Here is a 20,852-nt window from a genome sequence, read left to right on the forward strand (position 1 = left end):
CATATTAGAAGCTCTTTCAGTTGTTATATTGTTGTTACTATTGTTACATTAAGTGGTAGCACTGATAACATATTTACACATTTGCAGAAACTCAGTGGAATCATGTATTTTGAGTAGAGTACATTCAAAATAATACCTAATTATAAAAATGTAGTACTCTAGGATACATTATACATATAAAGCATTTCTATTTTTATAGGATTGAAAAATGAATATCAAAATAATAGTGCTCTGATTAGAATTTTTCCCCCACATTTTCATGTAAGAGTTGAGACAATTGTGAACAAATCATTCGAGTACAGAGCTGGGGATCCTCAAAAATACATTTACCTCCCAAAACTATGAACCAGAAGGGATATGGAGTTGTGTTTTTGAACTTTTTGGTTTAAGCCAATTTTACTGGAAATGATTGCTCCTAGATATTGGATTAAAACTTATATTTTCTGAATCTAGACCTTGCACAAAGTCAGGCAACATAGTATGCTTACGATGATATTCAATGTTGTTTGCTTCACTTTATTCCTTTTCCTTGGTGTTGTCACTTGAAGTAAATGTATCTTTACATAGCATTCTGTATATCATGTTATTTTGACTTTTGTCTTTATCTGTGATCACAGGTAACGGTTAACCTCTTCCAAATGCAACAGCTACAGGCTGCCTCCCTCGCAAACAGTTTACAGTCTCTCTGTGATAGTGCCAAACTTTATGACCCAGGCCAAGAGTATAGTGAATTTGTCAGGGCCATGAATTCGACTGAAGAAGAAAAAGTTGATGGGTAAGTGTGAATGTACAGCTAAATTTTTTTCAAGAGATAAAATATTTATTGCTAAGTTCCTATTCTGGTATAAAGTGGTATCTCATTAAAGTAATATTGGCAGAATTGACTTTACTTTTTTCTGAATTTTTAAATATTACTTAAGATGTAACTCATTTAAGAGTAAAAAAGCTTTCAATTTGACCCAGAGCTCAGATCTTTAAGATTTAGGAATCTTTTGAGAATGACAAGTCATGGTTATACCTATTTTGAATGAATAGTATGCAGATTTAACCTTCATTTTCCACAGAGGTTATACTAGAAAAGTTGAACCATGACATGAATTGACTTTACTTTTGCTACTCTTTGCTATATTTCAGCTATAATAAGTATAAATGATTAAGTTTTACTCATACCTTCTTCAGGAAGTTGAACCATATAATATCATTTGTTCTTAATATTTAGTTAAATTATTCTACATTCATTAAATTAAAATTTTTCTGAAAACAAAATAAACTAGGCTTATTATTAGTCATCCTCAGTGATGAATTTTATTTGGGTTTTTCTTAGGAATGTAACTAAGCAATTAACAAATAGTTCCCACTCTTCTGGATATGGACCTGCTGACTCTTTAGAGGATGTTGTGCGCCTTCCTGACAGTTCTAGTAAGATTGACGAGGACAGATGCTCCAACAGTGCCGATATCACAGGTAGGTATTCACATTAAAGGCAGCACTAAGTTTATGAAATATCAAATAGTTTAAATGTGATTATTAAATGGGTTGCAACCCTAGAATTTAAAAATCAGGCCTTGAATTGTAACTTTATGAAGCCTTATTCACAGTTTTAAACACTGTGCTTGTCTTAAAATTGATTCTTGATTATGATTAAAGAAACTCGATTTATCTCATTTTCTATGTCAGTATTTTGCCTTATGAACTATCTGCAGCCAAGTTTAACTTTAAATATTCTTTTCTTAAAGGTCCTTCTTTTATAAGGTCGTGGACATTTGGGATGTTCAGCGACTCTGAGAGCACTGGAGGAAGCAGTGAGTCTAGATCTTTGGATTCAGAATCTATAAGTCCAGGTATATGAGTATTTAACTCTAGCAGTGAAAACTGATAAAAGATTAAAATACTCCTTTTGAGAAATATTTTACAACTACTTATTTTTATAATGAATTATAGAGAGAGGTGTGTGTGTATGCAGTTAAAAGAAAAATAATAAAGTAGAACATTATCAGTAAATTAGGTACCTATGTACACCTCCTTGATAACATTGCCATATTCCACCAGAATAAAGCATCAAATGTTTTAGTATGTGTATCTAGTTGAGCCTTCCCCTCTTCAGAATGATACACAGATGGAATCATGCTGTTCTTTTTTTACTTCCATGTGTCTTTTTAATGTCCATATCGATGTAAGTAGCCATCTTTAATTTATACTCTACTTTGGATAGTATTCTATTCTGTGAACATAACTATTACCTATCTTTTGGATTGTTTTATAGTTAATTGCTGTAATGGACATTATAGTTAACACTAATTCTTGTGCCTGTGATTGCTATTCTTATTAATTTTTTATAAATGTACTTTATAGTACTTTTATAATTTCATGCTCCTTAGAAAGGCAGAGAAAGTGTCTGAAAGCTCCTATTGTGGCTTCAAAGAGGATAACATGCTGTAAGTGATACTACAACTAGCAGGAGAAGGTAGCACTTGAACCCAGGAGATTTTTACTTTGGCATTTTTTCTTCTCCACTCCTCTACCAGAGACTGTTCCAGTTCTGTTCTTCCTGGCGACCTACCTTCCTTTAGGATCTTAGCACTGCATGAGATAATGTTATAGGATTTAATCACAGAGTCCAAGGCATTATTTTTTAGTGTTCTGCATATTATAGAAATTTTATTCATGTAAATAAATCTTTGAATTTAAGTTAGAAATAATTTCCATGCAGCCCTGTTATTTGTAAGTTTGCTTTATGTCCTTTAAAACTAGCTGTGTTCAGAGGGATACTCTGGAGATATGAGCCTAAATATTTAACCGAATATTTGTAATTAGCTTTATAAAAACAGTGTGGTTCCTCAGCAATCCCAAGAAATTAAGACCTGTTTTAGAGAAAACCCTAAATTATTTGGGATCCTATGAGATTTCATGTAAATTAGACAAAATTATGGAAACTTGGTCACAAGGTAAATGGGTGAAGACCTGAGTATGCCTAGCCTGGGAAAGAGGAAACTTGGGGACATGGCAGCTATCCTTAAATATTGGAAATGTAAAGGTGTAGAGTGCTTTTGCGTGCTCCTTTAGGGAGAAATATGGCCTAGGACTAGGGTTTATAGAGAGGCAGGTTTCTGCTCAGTAATATAAGAGAGCCATTTTACAATTAGAATAGTTCTAACAATGGAATATGCGACCTCATGATTTCTCAGTCATTAGGGACACATTCAAAGCAAAAACTAGGTGACTACCTTTTAAGCATATTATGCAGAGGAATCTTTTGGGGAAGGTATTGTTGGTTTAAATCATTTATAAAGCCCTTTCTAACTCTGAACCTTAGATAGTTAAGGCCGTGAGTTAAGTTAATTCTTAACTATAATCCTGTTTTAATAGCAGGGAGCAAATAAAAATAAACGCCATTGCCTAGTTGGACTGCTTCTGAACCTGCTTTGTTACACATAGCTGTGTCCTTTGCGGACAGAACTTGCATCTTTGGATCTCAGTTCCCTGTCAGGAATCATTGTTCCTGATTCCTAGTCTCTTGTTACACTGTTCACGTAAATATGACATTACTATTATATTGCTGAATTTAAAGATTTTTATGTATGTTACAAACTTTAGGTTACATTGTATACATTTATTTATAGCTTAACTCAATAAGCATTTAATGACAACTTTGCTATTGTGCCAACTACTCTGTCAGGTATTAGATATGACGTGAACAGAAAATACTTCCTGTCTTGTAGAGCGTACAATGTTTAACACTTACTATAAGAAATTGATAATTAAGGTCTCATTGGGATGAATGATTCTCAATTTTACATTTACCTGAAAAAGTCAGTTTTGGTTCAATTTTCTTTGGTTCAACTTTCTTTTGAATAAGTATTAGAATTCCCTGTATCCAAAGTCTGAGAATGGAACACATTTTTTACATTGTAGCTAATAAATATTATGACTGTGTTATTCAAAAGATGTTGTCATTTTGCCTTGGCCAGGTAGCTCAGTTGGTTAGTGTTGTCCTGATAAACCAGGGTTGCAGGTTTGATCTCCAATCAGGGCACATACAAGAAGCAACCAGTTAAGTGGAACAACAACAAAAAGGATGTTGTCATTACCCATTTGTAAAATTCTACAGTGCATGGCCAGGTAATTGTATTCATAATTCCTTTTAGGAGATTTTCACCGAAAACTTCCACGAACTCCATCCAGTGGAACCATGTCTTCTGCAGATGACCTAGACGAAAGAGAGCCACCTTCCCCTTCAGAAGCTGGTATTGACACTCTGAATAACACTGAATCAAGCTCTCGCTAAACCAATTGAATCAGTAGCACTGCATGATATTAGGACAGTACTATAATGTAAAGAATTACAGACGGTCCTCAGGTCACGTCGGACTCGACGTACGTCGTTTCATGGTTACGTCGCCATCTCCCATTTATTTATAAAAAAAAAGTTCCGTCATTTCAACGTATGTACATATATGCTTTATGTTTTTTATTTATTTACCACAAGTAAAGGTCAGAAATTGTTATCTTTCTTTTAAATTTTTTTGTTACTGTTTCACTTCATTTCGCTGTGTGTGTGCTCCATGTGAGTGACATAGGTGCTTATGTAGGTGGGTTCCGACTTATGGCAAAAATCGCGTTATGTTGCGCCATAGGAACGGATCTCTGACGTAACCCGAGGACCTACTGTACTTTGCTGTGTATTAAACAAAAGGCATTATAATGACTTAAATATATCAAATATATCCCAACAAATTATGTGCAAGTATGGGTTGATAATATATTAATCAATGTTACAAATACAAAAAGCAAAACTACTCAATCTGGAATGTATTAGCATGGTGCTAAAATAGGCTAGATATTTTGACCTTTCATAAACCTAATATAGTGCTTTAACTGTTAAAAGTATTGCCATGCTGAGAAATTCTGAAAAAGCCTCTTCAATAGAAATAGAGCAAGGAGTTAAGCAGGAAAGGTAAATAAGTATACTTTTTGAGGACAAGGAAAGTTGTGGATGTTGAAGGATATAAAAGAAAAGTCTTTTTTTTTCAAAAAAAAATAAGTCTTTTACCTTAATGACTTGAATTAGACTCATATAAATTAATTTTATATATTTGAAACCTCCAGATATCTGTTTTGGCATCATTTCCTAAAACAGTACAGAACATTTGACCTCTTGCAGGATATTCATATATTACTAGCTAGTATTAGCTATAATTTTATGATGATTTAAGAATAGCTTTATCTGTAATGGGAATATGACACAGTTACCTCATACAGCTAGTTTTCTTTGAAGTTTCTATAAAAGGGGCATTTTATAAAAACCCTATGTAAATGCCACCTATAGAAAACCCTTCCCAGCTTAATAAAGGGCATATTAATAACAGTGTTAACTTTCTGATTCTGCTATACTATTTTAGAAGTATCTTACTGGTTTGGTGGTGATTTTTACTCATCGTTAAAATGTTTGATAAATGTGTGCCTCGTAAGAGATTTCTAAATTAGACCCTTTATTTTATAGACTCAAAATAATAGCTTTTTGTAACCTATGAATGATTGCAAATTTTTCAAAATATTCTGTCTTATGAAAAAAAGTCACCTTACGATTTTTATATAATAATCTGTTTCTATTGCAAGGACCCAATTCACTTGGAACATATAAGAAAACATTGATGTCAAAGGCAGCTCTCACTCACAAGTTTCGCAAGTTGAGATCCCCCACGAAATGTAGGGATTGTGAAAGCATTGTTGTATTCCAAGGTGTTGAATGTGAAGAGGTAAGATCTTTCTGGAATTACATTAGCCCCTTAATGCTTTTTGTTTTATACTTTAAAAAATTAATTTTACTGATTAGGATTGCAAATAAATTGAACCACATGTACCTTCTACAATTTTATATTTCATTTTGCTATTAAATGTATTCCAAACACCGTAAGTAATACCTTTTAAACTCATTTTTTTGTGTTACCACTCTACCTTTAGCTTGTCCAGTTGTGAATAGTTTTAAGATAAATTAACCAGTTTTAAATTATTTTCTTAGTGTCTCCTTGTTTGTCACCGAAAGTGTTTGGAAAATTTAGTCATCATTTGTGGTCATCAAAAACTTTTGGGGAAAATACATTTATTTGGAGCAGAATTCACACAAGTTGCAAAAAAGGAACCAGATGGCATTCCTTTTATACTCAAAGTATGTGCCACAGAGATTGAAAGTAGAGCCTTGTGTCTACAGGTATGTTGTAACTCTTGAAATGAACATTTTTAAACAAATGCCTGTGTGATTTATTCTAATGATAACACTTTAAAGGAAAACAGTGCTCTTAATTTTTAATAAGAACTGATTTTATTCAGATTTATTTGGAAAACATTACCTTATTTAACACAAGTTTTTTTTTCTGAAGTACTAATAAAAATTGAAGTGGGCACATCAAAGATATTTAAATGTCCACATTTAGCCTTTGTTCTAAACAGAATTTTGCAATATTTTCCCTCTTTCTTCTCAAGGGAATTTATCGTGTATGTGGAAACAAAATAAAAACTGAAAAACTGTGTCAGGCTTTGGAAAATGGAATGCAGTTGGTAGACATTTCAGAATTTAGTGCACATGACATCTGTGACGTCTTGAAATTATACCTTCGACAGGTAAAGTCTACCCTTAAAACCTAACATTAACTGGAAAAGAGCAAAAATATGATTTGTATTTTGATGACTACATTTGCTACACATATGTTCATTGACATAGACCATATTAATATCTTTCTTAATATATACATTAAAGTATGTGTAAAATATATGTACAGTTTACAGACCAATAGTAATAAAAACAAACACTCATTTCCCATTATCTAGCTTACGGAAATAGAACACCTACTATACCTTTTAAAAGGGTTCTTTGTGCCCCTCCCCATTGCAATCTGTAACCCCACCCCAGTGGTTTTTCCTAGCCGTGTTAATAACTCCCTCTCCTTTCTTAAGTTTTAATACCTATTGTGAATTCCTAAACAGTATATCATTAAGTTATAGAAAACTAAGCAGAAAGCATAAATCTAGCTGTGTAAGGAAAGACTATTACATTGTTATAAGAAGGGTCGATTCATTAACAACAGTGTCTGGGTCATAGTCCAGCTTTACCTTCATTGGCACAGTGTTTTAAAGTAGCTATTGTGGGAGGTCAGTGGGCACCATCATGAGTGTATCCTAGAAGTTCACCACACTTGGGGTGTCAGCCAGGGCTATCCTATAAGCTGGGTTCTCTGGAAATTCAGCAGGAAGATGGTTGAGGAGTGGCCTACTTTGTATTTCCTCTTTCTGTGCTCATTGCAGTTTACAGGATTAGGTCCAAAGAAAACACTTATGTGGGGTGAAATAAGTGGCCTTTGTGGCTTCGAGGAGCAGCTCATGGAGGGGTTGCTGGAACAATCTGCACATTGTCATGAGAAGCCAAGTGTTAAAAATGACCTGGGCCAAGCCCAGCAGCCCTCTGTCCTCTGGTGAAAATGAAGAGAGTTACAGAGAGCATAGTAACCACGGTCCTGAACATGTCTCTCTTCAGAGTTCTGCTGTCTATCTGTCATCCTGGACCCTTTCGTCTCCACCCTATTCTCTTTTGTGAGGTTGCACCTGTCTTCTGTGCTTTGTATTGATTTATTCTGTTTTAGTCATGCCCATCCCTTGAGCAATAAGATTAAATATTTGAAACTTTGTCTTTCTTTATTCTATTTTCTTGATGGGAATTGGAGAGTGTGGATGATGTGGAAGGATATAATATTTATTCTAAGCTGGAAGTTATTTTCTTCAGAATTTTGAAGGCATTTTTCTTGTTCTCTTTGGAGACTCAGATCCTCCTCATTCCTGAATTTTGTGTGTGTGGCCTATTCTCTCTGAAAGCTTGTAGAGCAGCGGTTCTCAACCTGTGAGTCCAGACCCCTTTGGTGGTCAAACTACCCTTTCACAGGGGTCGCCTAAGACCATCCTGCATATCAGATATTTACATTACGATTCATAACAGTAGCAACATTACAGTTAGGAAGTAGCAACGAAAATAATTTTATGGTTGGGTCACAACATGAGGAACTGTATTTAAAGGGCCAGAAGGTTGAGAACCACTGTTGTAGAGCTTTCTTTTTCTCCCTATTCTAAAATATCACAATGGTATGCCTTGATGTAGGTGTATTTCATCTGTTTCAGGCACTCTGTGAAATATATCATTCTGGTTATTTGTCCTTTAATTCTTAGGAATTTTATATTATTGCCCACTTCTCCTCTCTGTTTTCTTTCTGGAACTTATATTTGGACATGTACTGCTTCTGTAGTTCCTTTTTTCTATTATTCTTTTTTATTTTTTAATACTTTCTACGATATTTCCGAAGCTTTTCATTCAGCCCTGCTGTAAACTATTTCATTTCTAAAGTCATGTTTTAATTTCTAAGAACTCTGGTTCTCTGTGTTTTTTTTTTTATAACATTCTTTCTTTTTAAATGAATGCAGTATCTTACTTCAGGATATTCATAACTTTTTTAAAAAAACATTCTTGCCTTGGCTGGGTAGCTCAGTTAGTTGGAGCATTGTCCTAATGTGCCAGGATTGAAGGTTCAATCTCTGGTCAGAGCATATGCAGGCATCAATCAATGAATGTGTGGATGGGTGGAACAGCAAGTTGATGGTTGATGTCTCTCTCTTTCTCTCTCTCTCTCTTTCTCTCTCTATCTCTCAAAAAAAATAAATTTTAAAAAAGTTAATAAATAGAGTTCTCTGCATAGCCTCTAGCCCTATCCAATATAGATATAATGTAGATCCATATATAATATTAAATTTTCTAGTAGCCATATAAAAAGAAAAAACAGGTAGACTTAATTTTAATATTTTATTTAACATTGAATATATTTGTATCTAATCAATATTTTTAAATCGTTAATGAAATATTTTACTTTGTTGTTGTTGTTAGAGTCTTTAAAATCTGATGTGTATTTTTCATTAAAAGCACATGTCAATTTGGACCAGCTACATTTCCAGTGCTCTACTCTTATGTTGTTAGTGGCTACTACCATTTAGAAAAGTATAGTTTTAGACCTTCAAGTTTTAGGGTTTGATTTTTTTACCTATTTTGATTTGTCTTCCATGGTTGTTTGCTTAAAATGAAAGAGGTGGGAATTGAAATGTCTTTGGAAGCTCTTGAATATAGGAAGTCTTTGAAGATTTTGAGCTTTCCTGAGAGACACCTGATGTCTGCATCTCTAGGTCTTTATTCTTGTGCTGGTGTGATACCCCAGAGAAGGGTCTTTTACTGCCTGGAGGTATGGTGCCAGGCTTTGGAAGCCAAGTAGGATAAGAAGGCTCTAGGATCTCTGCATTCAGCATGCATACAGTCATTAAATTTCTATCTATACATAAAAGCCTAGTGACCGTTAATGGTGGAACGACCAGTTGCTATGACGCCCACTGACTACCAGGGGCAGACGCTCAATGCAGGAGCCAGGCTCATGTCTGGGGAGCACAGCAGCAGTGGCAGGAGCCTCTCCAGCCTCCAAGGCAGCGCTAAGAAGCAGCAAGCCTGGCTTCTCAGGGATCGGGCCTAAGCTGGCAGGCAGACATCCCCCAAGGGGTCCTGGACTGCGAGAGGGCGCAGGCTGGGCTGAGGGACCCTTCCCCCGCTCCTGAGTGCACAAATTTCATGCACCGGGCCTCTAGTTTTTAGATAGTTGCTCGCCTGTTTCTTGCATTTGGCATTGCCCATCCAGAGAACCCTCAGTTTTACAGTACTGCCCAGAGAAGGAATTCCAGACTTCTGGAGAAAAGGTTGCTCTTACATAGGATGGAGACAAGGATCTAAAGATCTAATGCTTCTTGGCTAGCCCCCCCTTCTTTAGAATTAGAGCACCTCATGCTAACTGTCCCTGAGTCTCCTTAGAATCCTGTAAACCATGTTGGATCTCAGTTTGGAATTGCAGCTTTCTCATGCCTGCTAAGTTAGCACTTGTTCATCTGCTCTTCAGCTTGTAAAATGTTGTTTTTGGCTCCATTCATTGGTGTTCCCTCAATTCTGTGGGCTTAACTGTATTTCAGTGGGGTTTCAGAGAAAAAGAAATTAGGTACAAATGTTGGACCTGTCACGTTAGCCCAGGAAACTATTGATATCTCTATAATCACATTAAAAGGTTCTCAGCTGAGACATAAAAACATATTACCTATGAATGACTATAAATCTCAGTTAATCATCCTTTATCTCTTCCAGTCAGTCAGGAAAAGGAAATTAATGGGGTCCAATACTATTAGCTCTCATTCTGTCTCAGGAATACTATGGGACCAAGATTTTAGGGTGGGTAACCATACTCAAATCTAGAGTATGAGCGATCAGCCTTAATTTTACTCATATACCGTGTAGGAAATCTAAAATTCCAAGAGGTTAAGTTACTTTCTTCAGATCCTGCAGTGGTAGGGGTAGAAATTGATCTCAAAGCATTCCCTCTCGCCCGAACCGGTTTGGCTCAGTGGATAGAGCGTCAGCCTGCGGACTCAAAGGTCTCAGGTTCGATTCCGGTCGAGGGCATGTACCTTGGTTGCGGGCACATCCCCAGTGGGGAGTGTGCAGGAGGCAGCTGATCGATGTTTCTCTAATCGATGTTTCTGGCTCTCTGTCCCTCTCCCTTCCTCTCTGTAGAAAACCAATAAAATATATTTTTTAAAAAAATAAAAATAAAAATAAAAGCATTCCCTCTCTGGGACCAGCTGGGGAAACTGGATAAGCAGGTACCCACCTCACCACAGATAGTATGGGACATCAGCTAAGTAGAAGTACACTGTGTTTTCCATCACTGAGCAGTGGAAATATTGAAGTAAGTTATGGTATGGACAGATCAAGGTGGCATACCCTTTGGTGACAGAGGAATTTTTCCTTTTGACCTTATGACAATTCAAGTTGTATTTAAAAATTAGATAAATAAAATGTTGACATTTTTCTCTCTTGTAAATCATATTACCTTATGCTAATCTTCAGTCTGATTTAAGTAAAACACAAGGACCCTATAGAATTTTGTCCCCATACCAGTAAAACTCAGAGAGTATAAGCTTTTCCTAATTAACTTGACTTGTGTTGTATATCATCCTGGGTTTGTTTCAGTAAAACAGCTGAAGAACATGCATGCTAACTTTGGGGCAGTAATGAATGTAAAGTTTAGACTTTTATTGATTATCAGTTAACTCATTTTAAATAAAGATATGATTTATGGTGATTGTCATATTCACTTTATAGATCACATCTGTAGCATTTAGAACTTAAGTCTTATTCATGTTAACCCATTTAGTAGCTAGTCAGTAAATTATTAATGGAAGGGGGGAGACAATGGTATTTCTAATGTAATTTTACTTCTTTAGCTCCCAGAACCGTTTGTTTTATTCCGATTGTACAAGGAATTTATAGACCTTGCAAAAGAGATCCAACATGTAAATGAAGAACAAGAGACAAAAAAGGATAGCCTTGAGGACAAAAAATGGCCAACTACATGTATAGAAATCAACCGAATTCTTCTAAAAAGCAAGGACCTTCTAAGACAGTTGCCAGTATCAAATTTTAACAGTCTTCATTACCTCATAGTACATCTTAAACGGTAAGAACTTTGCATAAGAAGAGCATTCAGTAGTGGATAGATAATTGATGAGTTTTTGGTTTTGTTCTTTTAAAAAATGTGGTAAAGTCGACAATGTAAATTTACCATCTTAATTATTTTAACTGTACAGTTCAGTACTATTAAGTACATTCACATTGTTGTGCTATTGTATTTATTCTTTTTATTTATTGATTTTAGAGAGAGAGAGACAGAGAGAAAAACATTAATTGGTGACTCCTTACTTATGCATTCTTTGGTTGATTCTTGTATTCTAGTATGTCCTGACCAGGGATTGAACCCACAACCTTGGCGTCGTATTGTGATGCTTTTCTAACCAACTGAGCTACCCTGCCAGGGCTGTGCTATTGTTTTTTAAATGAACATTTCATTTCTAATATGTGTTAGAGAAAAGGAGATAATGAATGTATTCATACAGCCAACATCTTTTCCTCAGATGCCTCCTACGTGCCAGGCTCTGGTTGGGGAAATAAGAATGAAAACATAATGGTTTTGCCACCTGTTGTGCTTGTCAATTTGGGAGGCATACAAGTGCAGTGCAGCATCATTTATGTTATGGAGCTATGCACAGCATGCAGAGGAAGATGGCGGAGGGTAGGTCATGAATTAGAGAAGGAAGCTCTGAGCCAGACTTGAGGAACTAAATAGTGGCTTGGTGGCAGAGAATGTGCAGAAGAGCATTCCTGGCAGAGGGTAACAGACACAGAGACATACGAAATCATTCTGCATTTGGGAAGTATAAACAATTTGATCAGGTTAGGATATAATAAGCAGTAGCAGGAGTGAGCTAGGTAGAGGCCTGGAAAAGAAAATCTTACATAGCTGGCGGATGAGTTGACTTCCTTCTGTATTCACTAAAGAATTTTGAGCCAGGAATTTGACATGCTCAGATTTGCCTATTAGATCTTTCAGGAAGCAATATGGAGAATGGTTTGGAGGGGTGGCCTTTTACTACAATTCAGATTTCCTTGAATCATCAGAGAAAGAAGGTGATAAGAGCTTGAAGTAAGGCCAGAGCAGTGGGAGTGACAGTAGAGCAGAGAGATCTTTAGGAAGTAGAATGAGGTAGGCTTGAAGACTAGCTGTGGACAGTTCGAGCAAATTTGACCATGATGTTTACGTTTCCAGCCTGAGGACCTGCACCTTTTAGGGGTATTTTTTTTTTCTCATTTCTGCCAGTAAAACTCTAGTAGTTCCTTCTACTTACTTAAATTTTATACTGATTCTATGAAACCCAACTTAGTGTGTGGTCAACATTTAATCAAATAAATTTTTTTTCTTAGACTTCTACAGTCTGTTTTTTCTCCATCCTTCCAAACCTTCCATGACGTTAATTACTATCGAGGAAGTCTAATATGCAAATCTCACACAGCTTTATGTGTTCTACTCCACAGGGTCGTAGATCATGCAGAAGAAAACAAGATGAACTCCAAAAACTTGGGGGTGATCTTTGGACCAAGTCTTATTAGGCCAAGGCCCACAGCTGCTCCTATCACCATCTCTTCTCTTGCTGAATACTCAAATCAAGCACGGTTGGTAGAGTTCCTCATTGCTTATTCCCAGAAGATCTTTGATGGATCCCTACAGCCACAAGATGTAGTTGTGTGTAGTACAGGTGGTGTTGCACCTCAAGTAAACCAAGGCTGTCTTCTGAAGCCTCTTTTATCACCAGAAGAAAGAGACCCAGAACATTTCATGAAGTCACTGTTTTTCTCTTCAAAGGAAGTGAGTTTTGACCTTTATGGAATTGTGTTAGAACTTTATAGTATTTATATTGTTATAAATCTTTGAACGGTTTGTTTATTGTGAGGTGTGTTTTGCTTTATCACGTTTAAAAATTCTCTCCATTAACAGGATATCCGTACTGCAGATAGTGAAAACAAAATTCTTGAAACATCTGCATCTATTGAGGAATCAGAACAAAAGCAGAATGCATTAGAAAAATGTGATGTGTGTCTCATTGGTGAGTGGCCATGTAAAATACATGTTTACTGATTTAAAACTATGTCAATAAGCCATGAATTAAAAGAAAAGCCAAGGTGAGTGGAGGTGAGAGAAGTCAGAGAATGAAGCTTCTTTAGTTAGTGGATCTTGCTAGCCAGCAGCATAAATGCAGTTATGAGTATCTTGACTCACTTTTAAGTGAATACCATTCTTCATAATAGTCTTTCTTATAAAAAGATATCTTGGAGTTCATAGGTGTTTTTTGTTTGTTTGTGGGTTTTTTTTTTTTTTTTGCTCTTTCTCAATTTTTTTTTTTGCCATCAATTATAGCAGAAATGTATTGATAGTATGATAGTTCATTAGCATCTCTGTTACTAAAGATCATTGTATTGATCTAACTGCTCATAAGGAGTCAACTAGACTCCTAAAATTTTAAAAATTTAGACTCCCAAAACTCCTAAATTTTTTTTCAAATGTATTACCTGTCATCTGCCTTTAGCACAGTAAGCACATAAATGTTTATGTCTTTTTATTTCCTAGACTACAGTCATTTTATTCACTGTGGGATAATTTTATTTGCAGTGATTGGTAACTATCAAGCTTGTGGAAAGGCTTTCATTTATTACTGTAATTCTGTACATCACTAGAGCTAAATTCCAGCTCTTAAAAATTCAGCCATATGTGTTAAATTGGGATGTATAATCAAATAGCATTGACATAGCCTGACTGGGTACCTTCCTCTCTCTGCTAGGCACTATGCTTTTTGTTTGGTTTCATTTATCTGACTTAATCTTCACGACAGTGCTATAAAGTAGGTATATTAGCTCCACTCAACCATAGTTTAAAAGTGCGAGAGAGTGAAATCATACCAAAGGTCATGTCCCTAATAAATCGTTCACTCCGTGTTTGAATCTATGTTTGTAGACTAGCTGTGGACAAACAGCTAGTAGGGTGGGTAACCATACCTGTCCAACAGTAAACAGCTCCCATTTTACTATCCCACGACCTAGGACTCCCAATTAGAGTAGTTACAATAATAAATGCAATTTGTGAGTGCGTATTGTATACCAGAAAATTCTAAGCAATTTTCATGATTAGATATTCAGGTCACCCAGCAGCATAAATGCAGTCATGAGTATCTTGACAAATGAAGACACTGAGGGACAGTGAGATTGCCTTGCCCAGTGCAGAAGTGGTAGAGCTGAGCTAACCCCAGCAGCTGGGGTTTGGAGTGTGCGCTTTTATCCATTAGGCCAGCGGTTCTCAACCTAAGACCATCGGAAAACACATATATAATTACATATGGTTTTTGTAATTAATCACTATGCTTTAATTATGTTCAATTTGTAACAATGAAATTGGGGGTCACCACAACATGAGGAACTGTATTAAAGGGTCGCGGCATTAGGAAGATTGAGAACCACTGCATTAGGCTATGAGCTTTCCCTTCAGAACTTAAGAATATACTTTGATGGGTGTCTATAGCCCCACCGCAATGAGTCAGGTCCCTTAAAGTGGTCTGTACTAGTAAATGTGGGGCTGGGAAACAATGGAGTGCTGCTTGGAAGCCCAGGGAAGAGAGGGCGTCAATTTCAGCTAAGGAGGAAGGTCAGATGAGGTGTCAGCTGACAGTGATTCTGATGGGCACCTGTCAGTAGACCGCTGCCCAAAAGAGGAGCATGAGCAGAGGACTGAAATTGTCCAGAAAGGAAATTTTTGTAGGGAAGACGCAGCATAAAGGAAAAGTGCTTAAAGGAAGTCAGGGTTCTAGTTTGAGAAAACATGGGCCATGGGTTCAGACTAGATAGGAAAGAGAAGAAAGTAAGTCTGGGAGTAAACAGTAAATGGAGTGAATGACATTTTTTCCTTAAACCTACTGGACCTTAATTGGACAGGATTAATATTATAGTCCATTTATTAATTGATCAGATCGAAAGACATCTAAGGCATTTCATATACTATGCTCTCGCTGTGGGTTGACTGTAACTGAGAAGCAGATTTAGGGAGTTGGCAAAAGTGTTGGGATTCAAGGGCACACCTGTATTTGGCTGGCCTGTAAATTGGTGTAACTTTTCTGAGGTGAATTTACCAATGTCTGCCTGTTGAAATCATGACAACCCTTTGACCCAGCAGTTGCTTGTTTGTCAATGCATGGTGCATAAAAAGTACTTGAGCAAGTATTTTTTTGTTTATTTTTTACTAACCAACAATGGATTTTGTAGCTGTTTATTATATTGAGTTAAGTAAATATAAAATTCTAACATTTTTATTCAGAATCCACCTTTAAACTCCTCTGCATAGATAACTAAGAATAATGGAAAAATATGTAAGACTTTTGTTGTTTTGAGAGCATGTTCCTCTTGTTAACCAAGAGCCAGGAAGTTTGATTTTTAAATAAATCTGTTCCTTTTTCAGACAACAAAGTGTGTTTGCATGTTGACCAAGAGCTTGAATCATCATCACAAAAGATGGAAGATGTTTGTAAAACCTCCAAGCCATTTTCTCTAAAGTCCAATAGGGAAACAAACAGTGTTGTTGAGAGGTATACTCCAAGGACCAAGATTAGACCTGTAAGTTTGCCTGTTGAGAGACTGCTGCTTCTTGCAAGCCCTCCTCATGAGAGAAATGGCAGAAATATGGGAAATGTAAATTCAGACAAGTCTTGCAAGAATCCTGCCTTTGAAGGAGTTAATAGAAAAGACACCCCTCCCATTTGTTTCAAATTTGATAGCTTTCACCAGCAAACTCTACAAAAAACAGGGGAGAAACAATATGAACAAAAAGACCTAAATGCAAAGACTGCAATGATTGTGCCCAATGCACTCCAAGAAGGAGTGATGACGAGCGTCAGGGTTGGTGGGGACCATCCAGGCAATGCCACCCAGCCTAGTAAGCCATCCACTGAAACAGCAAGACTGGTGTTGGAGAGACAGTCCTCTGACTCCTGCCCTCCCGCTCCTGTCAGAGCCCCCAGAACACTGCAGCCCCAGCACTGGACAACCTTTTATAAGCCACGTGCTCCCACTGCTAGCGTGAGAGGGGTTGAGGAGAAGCCTGCAGCATCCTCCCCAGCAGTGTCTCCTGGCATAGCTCACGCTCCTCAGGGGCATATGCTGAAATCAGTTCCAGACTCAGAAAACGCACCAGCTTGTCCCATGCAGCCGACGACAAGTAAGCCTAAAGAGAACTCTCAGGAGCATGACGTGCCCGACGTGCACCCAACATGTCAGAGGCCAAGGCTTAAACGAATGCAGCAATTTGAAGACCTTGAAGATGAAACCCCACAGTTTGTGTAGTGTTGTCTTTTTTGGTTGTTTTGTTTTGTGGTATTGTGTTTGTCTTGTGAAAATTTTTGACAGGGCCCCTTGTGTATAGGATTGCCAAATTGTGGATTTCGCTTGTTGTCATTGTGTTATCCTGTGTTGGTTGTATGGAATGGTAGAATGTTTTGATAGGGCCACCTCTGTGTCTCACTGGAATTATCTGTATTTTTGAAGTTTAGTTGATTTTCCCCATAAAATGGTCCATTTAAATGCATCCCTAATATATGATACAGTTCCCAACTAATAGCTGCAATTGGGAAGAATCAGCTTTATTTTTTTGAAATGAAACTATGTGCTTATTTATAAAAGAAACGTTTCTGAATGCAAGTGCCTGAAAGTTCTTTGTTTAGTATGATTGTTTTTTTAAACACAATTTTATAGTGCATCTTTGACCATTGTGCTTTTACGTTATGTATGCAACCTTTTATTTTTCAATTGGCAATTTACTTTTTAATATTTATGTAATGGCCAAAAGGCTTGCAAATCTGCATATAATTGCATTTCAATTAATTGCCATATTTACAAGTGGTAGTTGAATTGTCCAGAGAAAATGCACTTAAACCAGTTTCTAAATTATATAGTGCAGTTATGTCTTATTTGGCTTTATAATACACTTAATAATTTTTACTTTTGGCTTTGTTCTGCATAAAATTTTGTTGTTCAACACTCTGAACCTTTTGGTATTTTATATAATGGTCCAAAACATGTTTTGAAATTTAATGCATTTCCTCTTGATATTGTCTGGGTTTAAAAACACAAACATTTCTTTTGTATGAAATGTTTTTACTTATGAATAATTTTATATACTTTTTCTACCTGGACTTTTAACATTGACAATGTATGTTTCATCTGAACCGTGCACGGATTTATTTAAGTTGATTCTAAGTATAGTTCAGTAAGCCTCATTGTTTGCAATTTGAGAGGAGGTGTAGATGATTGGATATATTTCATATATAAAATTCCAAGTTTTTAGAACTAGTGCAGTTCTGTTATTTTCTGGGTTTCATCATTTTGCCTAAAATAGGATATAAAAGGGACAAAAAAAATAAAATAGCCTCTTTTTGTATGTGTGAATTCAATTTGTAGTAAATGCTTTTGTATGACCATATTGTACTTGATAAAAATACATATATATTAACCTGTTAAATTATTTCAAGTTCTTGTGACTTCTCTGAAATTGTTGCCTCTTAGGGAGTGAAACTTTTAAGGTTTATTAACCATTGGCTTAGTGATCAACACTTGGGTTCATCCCCTGACATTACAACATGGAATGCATTTTATGGGAAGTTGTTACATAGTTTTATATAACAGTCCCTTTGTGCTGGGGCCTTGTTTTTAGTCCTCATTGTATAAAATACAAAAGAATTTTATTGCTACGAAAACCTAAAAAGAAAATAAGAGTCAAGGGTTACTGAGCCATCTCTATGTGCCGTGAACTCTGCTAAGTTCCTACATAAATTATTTCAAGTTCACAGCAGCCTATAATGGGTAGCAAAGTATTTTATCATTCCTGTGGTATAGATATAGACAAGGAAACTGAGGCTTAGTGGTGTGCTCCAGGGGCCACAGGTGTAACAGTTAGGATCAAGTCTCAAATACAGGGCTATCCGATTCTGATTGGGTCAGTGCTCTTAATGGCTATGTAATTACTAAGTAATAATATCAGGCAGTGTTTAACAATAGAAAATTCACCTTTTGGTGGTGTTGAATACATTCACATTGTTCTGTAACCATGATCACTATCCATCTCCGGAACTTTCTCATCATCCCATACTGAAACTTAGAAAATACTTTTAAACTGATTCATTTTTCTTTTACTATATTGAGACAATCCAGTGGAAGGGTATATAATCAAGTTGCATCTTGTTTCTCCTCCAAGTGAGAGTTTCACTTTGGGTTTTTCTTGCCTTTAGGCCTCTGGCATCTTGTCCAGCTTACGCTGTTAATCTGTAGACGCTCTTTATTTTCATGGGGTATTAAGTATCTCCCGAGAGGATGTTGCTGTTTCTAGAGACCCACAGTGTGCACTGTGCCCTGATACCCAGTTATGTGGCAATCATTCACCAGGAAGCTGTTTTATGACACATGGAAAGAATGAGCCAGAGGAAAGGGCATTAGTGGGGAGTCCCTTTAGAGCTGCCAGACCACCAGAAAGCTTTGTGGAAAGCATATTGTTCAAATTTCCAAGAAGTCATTTGTGAAGGGTTGATAATAACTTCCCCAGATAGGCTGTTTTATATGCTGAGAACTTAATTCGAATTTATGAGTACTTATAATTACTTTGAGGGCACCTTAGGCAATGTATTTCTTTTGATACAGAGATGAGAGACTTGTTGCCTGGAGATGTCAAAATCAAATAGAATCATACCTCACTTCTTGGGTGATTTAATTTGAAGATGGCACTGTGGGCACACTTCCCCAACTAACATTGTGTTACTTACACACTTATTTGTACAAGTATAAAACTCTCTTTAAATGGCAAGCATTGTATATTTTATGACAAATTATAGTCAACATAATTCTCTGGGTTTTTCTCAGAGGCAGAAAATTGTTTTGGTGTGTTGGTATGATTATAAATGTAGATAATTCAGTATCTGTGGTTATAGTAATCTACAGTTTAGCAAAGTTGCTACATTTACAGTAACTATGCAAAAGTCAGTTATATGTCTGTATCACCAGCTAACAGAAAATGAAAGTTTTTAGGTCTCTTAAAATCATAAAAATTTGAAATACCTAAAAATAAGTCTAACAAAATATATACAATATCTTCATGGAAAAAATGTTAGACTATATCAAGAGGCATTTAAGGAGATCTTAAATGAAATGCTTCATGGTTTACATGGATTGGAAGACTCAACGCTGAAGATGTTCATTTATCTTACATTTATTTATAGATTTCAGTGTAGTCCCATCCAATATAATTTTTGAACCATTTGGAAGTAAGCTGCAGACATGCTACTCCGTTACCCCTAAATACTTTAGTAATATTTCCTCAAAACAAGAATATTCCTGCATAACCATACCATAGTATGACCATAAAGTCAGAGATTAATGTTGGCGTATGAGATCTAATCCCCAGACCACATTCAGATTTGCTGATTGTCCCGATAATGTTTCTCTCCAGCGTCCCAGTCCAGGACCATATGGTGCACCTCGCTGTTCCTCTCTAGTCTCCTATTGCTGCACTGGTCAATCTGGAACAGTCTTTTCTTTCATGACCTTGACACTTTTTTGAAGAGAAGGCCAAGTGTTTTACAGAATGTCCCTCAGTTTGGGTTTAGCTAATGTTTCCTCATGAATAGATTCAGATGTATATTTTTGTCAGGAATATGATGGAAATTATGTCATATTCTCACTGTATCATTCCATGAGGTACACAGTATCAAATTGTCCCATTCCTGGTAATGCTAACTTGGATCACTTGGTTAGGATGGTATCTATTATGTTTCTCCATTGTAAAGTTAATCAAAAGAGTGTGGTGAGGAGTATGTAAACTTCCTGTTTCTTACAAATTGTCACCAGTTAGAGTCCATTAACCCTTCTTGCTTGAATCAGTTATTACTATTCTGGTCACCAGATGGTTGCTTATGCTTTGATTGATATTCTACTGGACGAGTGGTCCTTTCTCCATTTGTCCTTTTGTTTATTCATTTATGAGTATGGACTCATGGATTTCTACTTTATTCAGGAAGCTACAATATATTACTATCATTTATTTTTATACTTTTGCCAGGTTTGGTCTATGGGAATATCTTCAAGCTCACGTCTATGTTCTTTTGACTTTCTGAGCTTTTCCTTATTTTTTGACACATGAAGGTATCCCAAACTTATCTTGTACTTTTCCCTGCCCCAGTCGTTTTTCCAAGGAGCCCTGGTTCATTTCAAAGGAAATAGTATATGGAAAATGAGCTGAGAAGTGCTCATTGCTACTGGAAAGTCATTGGTTTTAAGCCCTACTGGTGGACAGATCAAAGAAACACATGTGTAT

General features: G+C 36.4%; 1 protein-coding gene across 1 annotated transcript in view; it reads left to right on the forward strand.

Moving 5' to 3' along the window:
* The window catches only part of ARHGAP29 (Rho GTPase activating protein 29), a 59,138-nt gene extending 41,127 nt beyond the window's left edge, over positions 1-18,011 (forward strand). The window contains 11 exon segments of the mRNA XM_014463765.1: positions 618-775; positions 1,325-1,464; positions 1,737-1,841; positions 4,146-4,244; positions 5,617-5,756; positions 6,020-6,208; positions 6,481-6,618; positions 11,347-11,579; positions 12,992-13,322; positions 13,452-13,560; positions 15,957-18,011. Coding sequence (XP_014319251.1) covers positions 618-775; positions 1,325-1,464; positions 1,737-1,841; positions 4,146-4,244; positions 5,617-5,756; positions 6,020-6,208; positions 6,481-6,618; positions 11,347-11,579; positions 12,992-13,322; positions 13,452-13,560; positions 15,957-16,837 — 2,523 coding nt within the window. The 3' untranslated portion in view covers positions 16,838-18,011.
* The last annotated feature ends 2,841 nt before the right edge of the window (positions 18,012-20,852 follow it).

Source organism: Myotis lucifugus, unplaced genomic scaffold, assembly GCF_000147115.1.
Source record: "Myotis lucifugus unplaced genomic scaffold, Myoluc2.0 scaffold_220, whole genome shotgun sequence".
Classification (NCBI taxonomy): Eukaryota; Metazoa; Chordata; class Mammalia; order Chiroptera; family Vespertilionidae; genus Myotis; species Myotis lucifugus.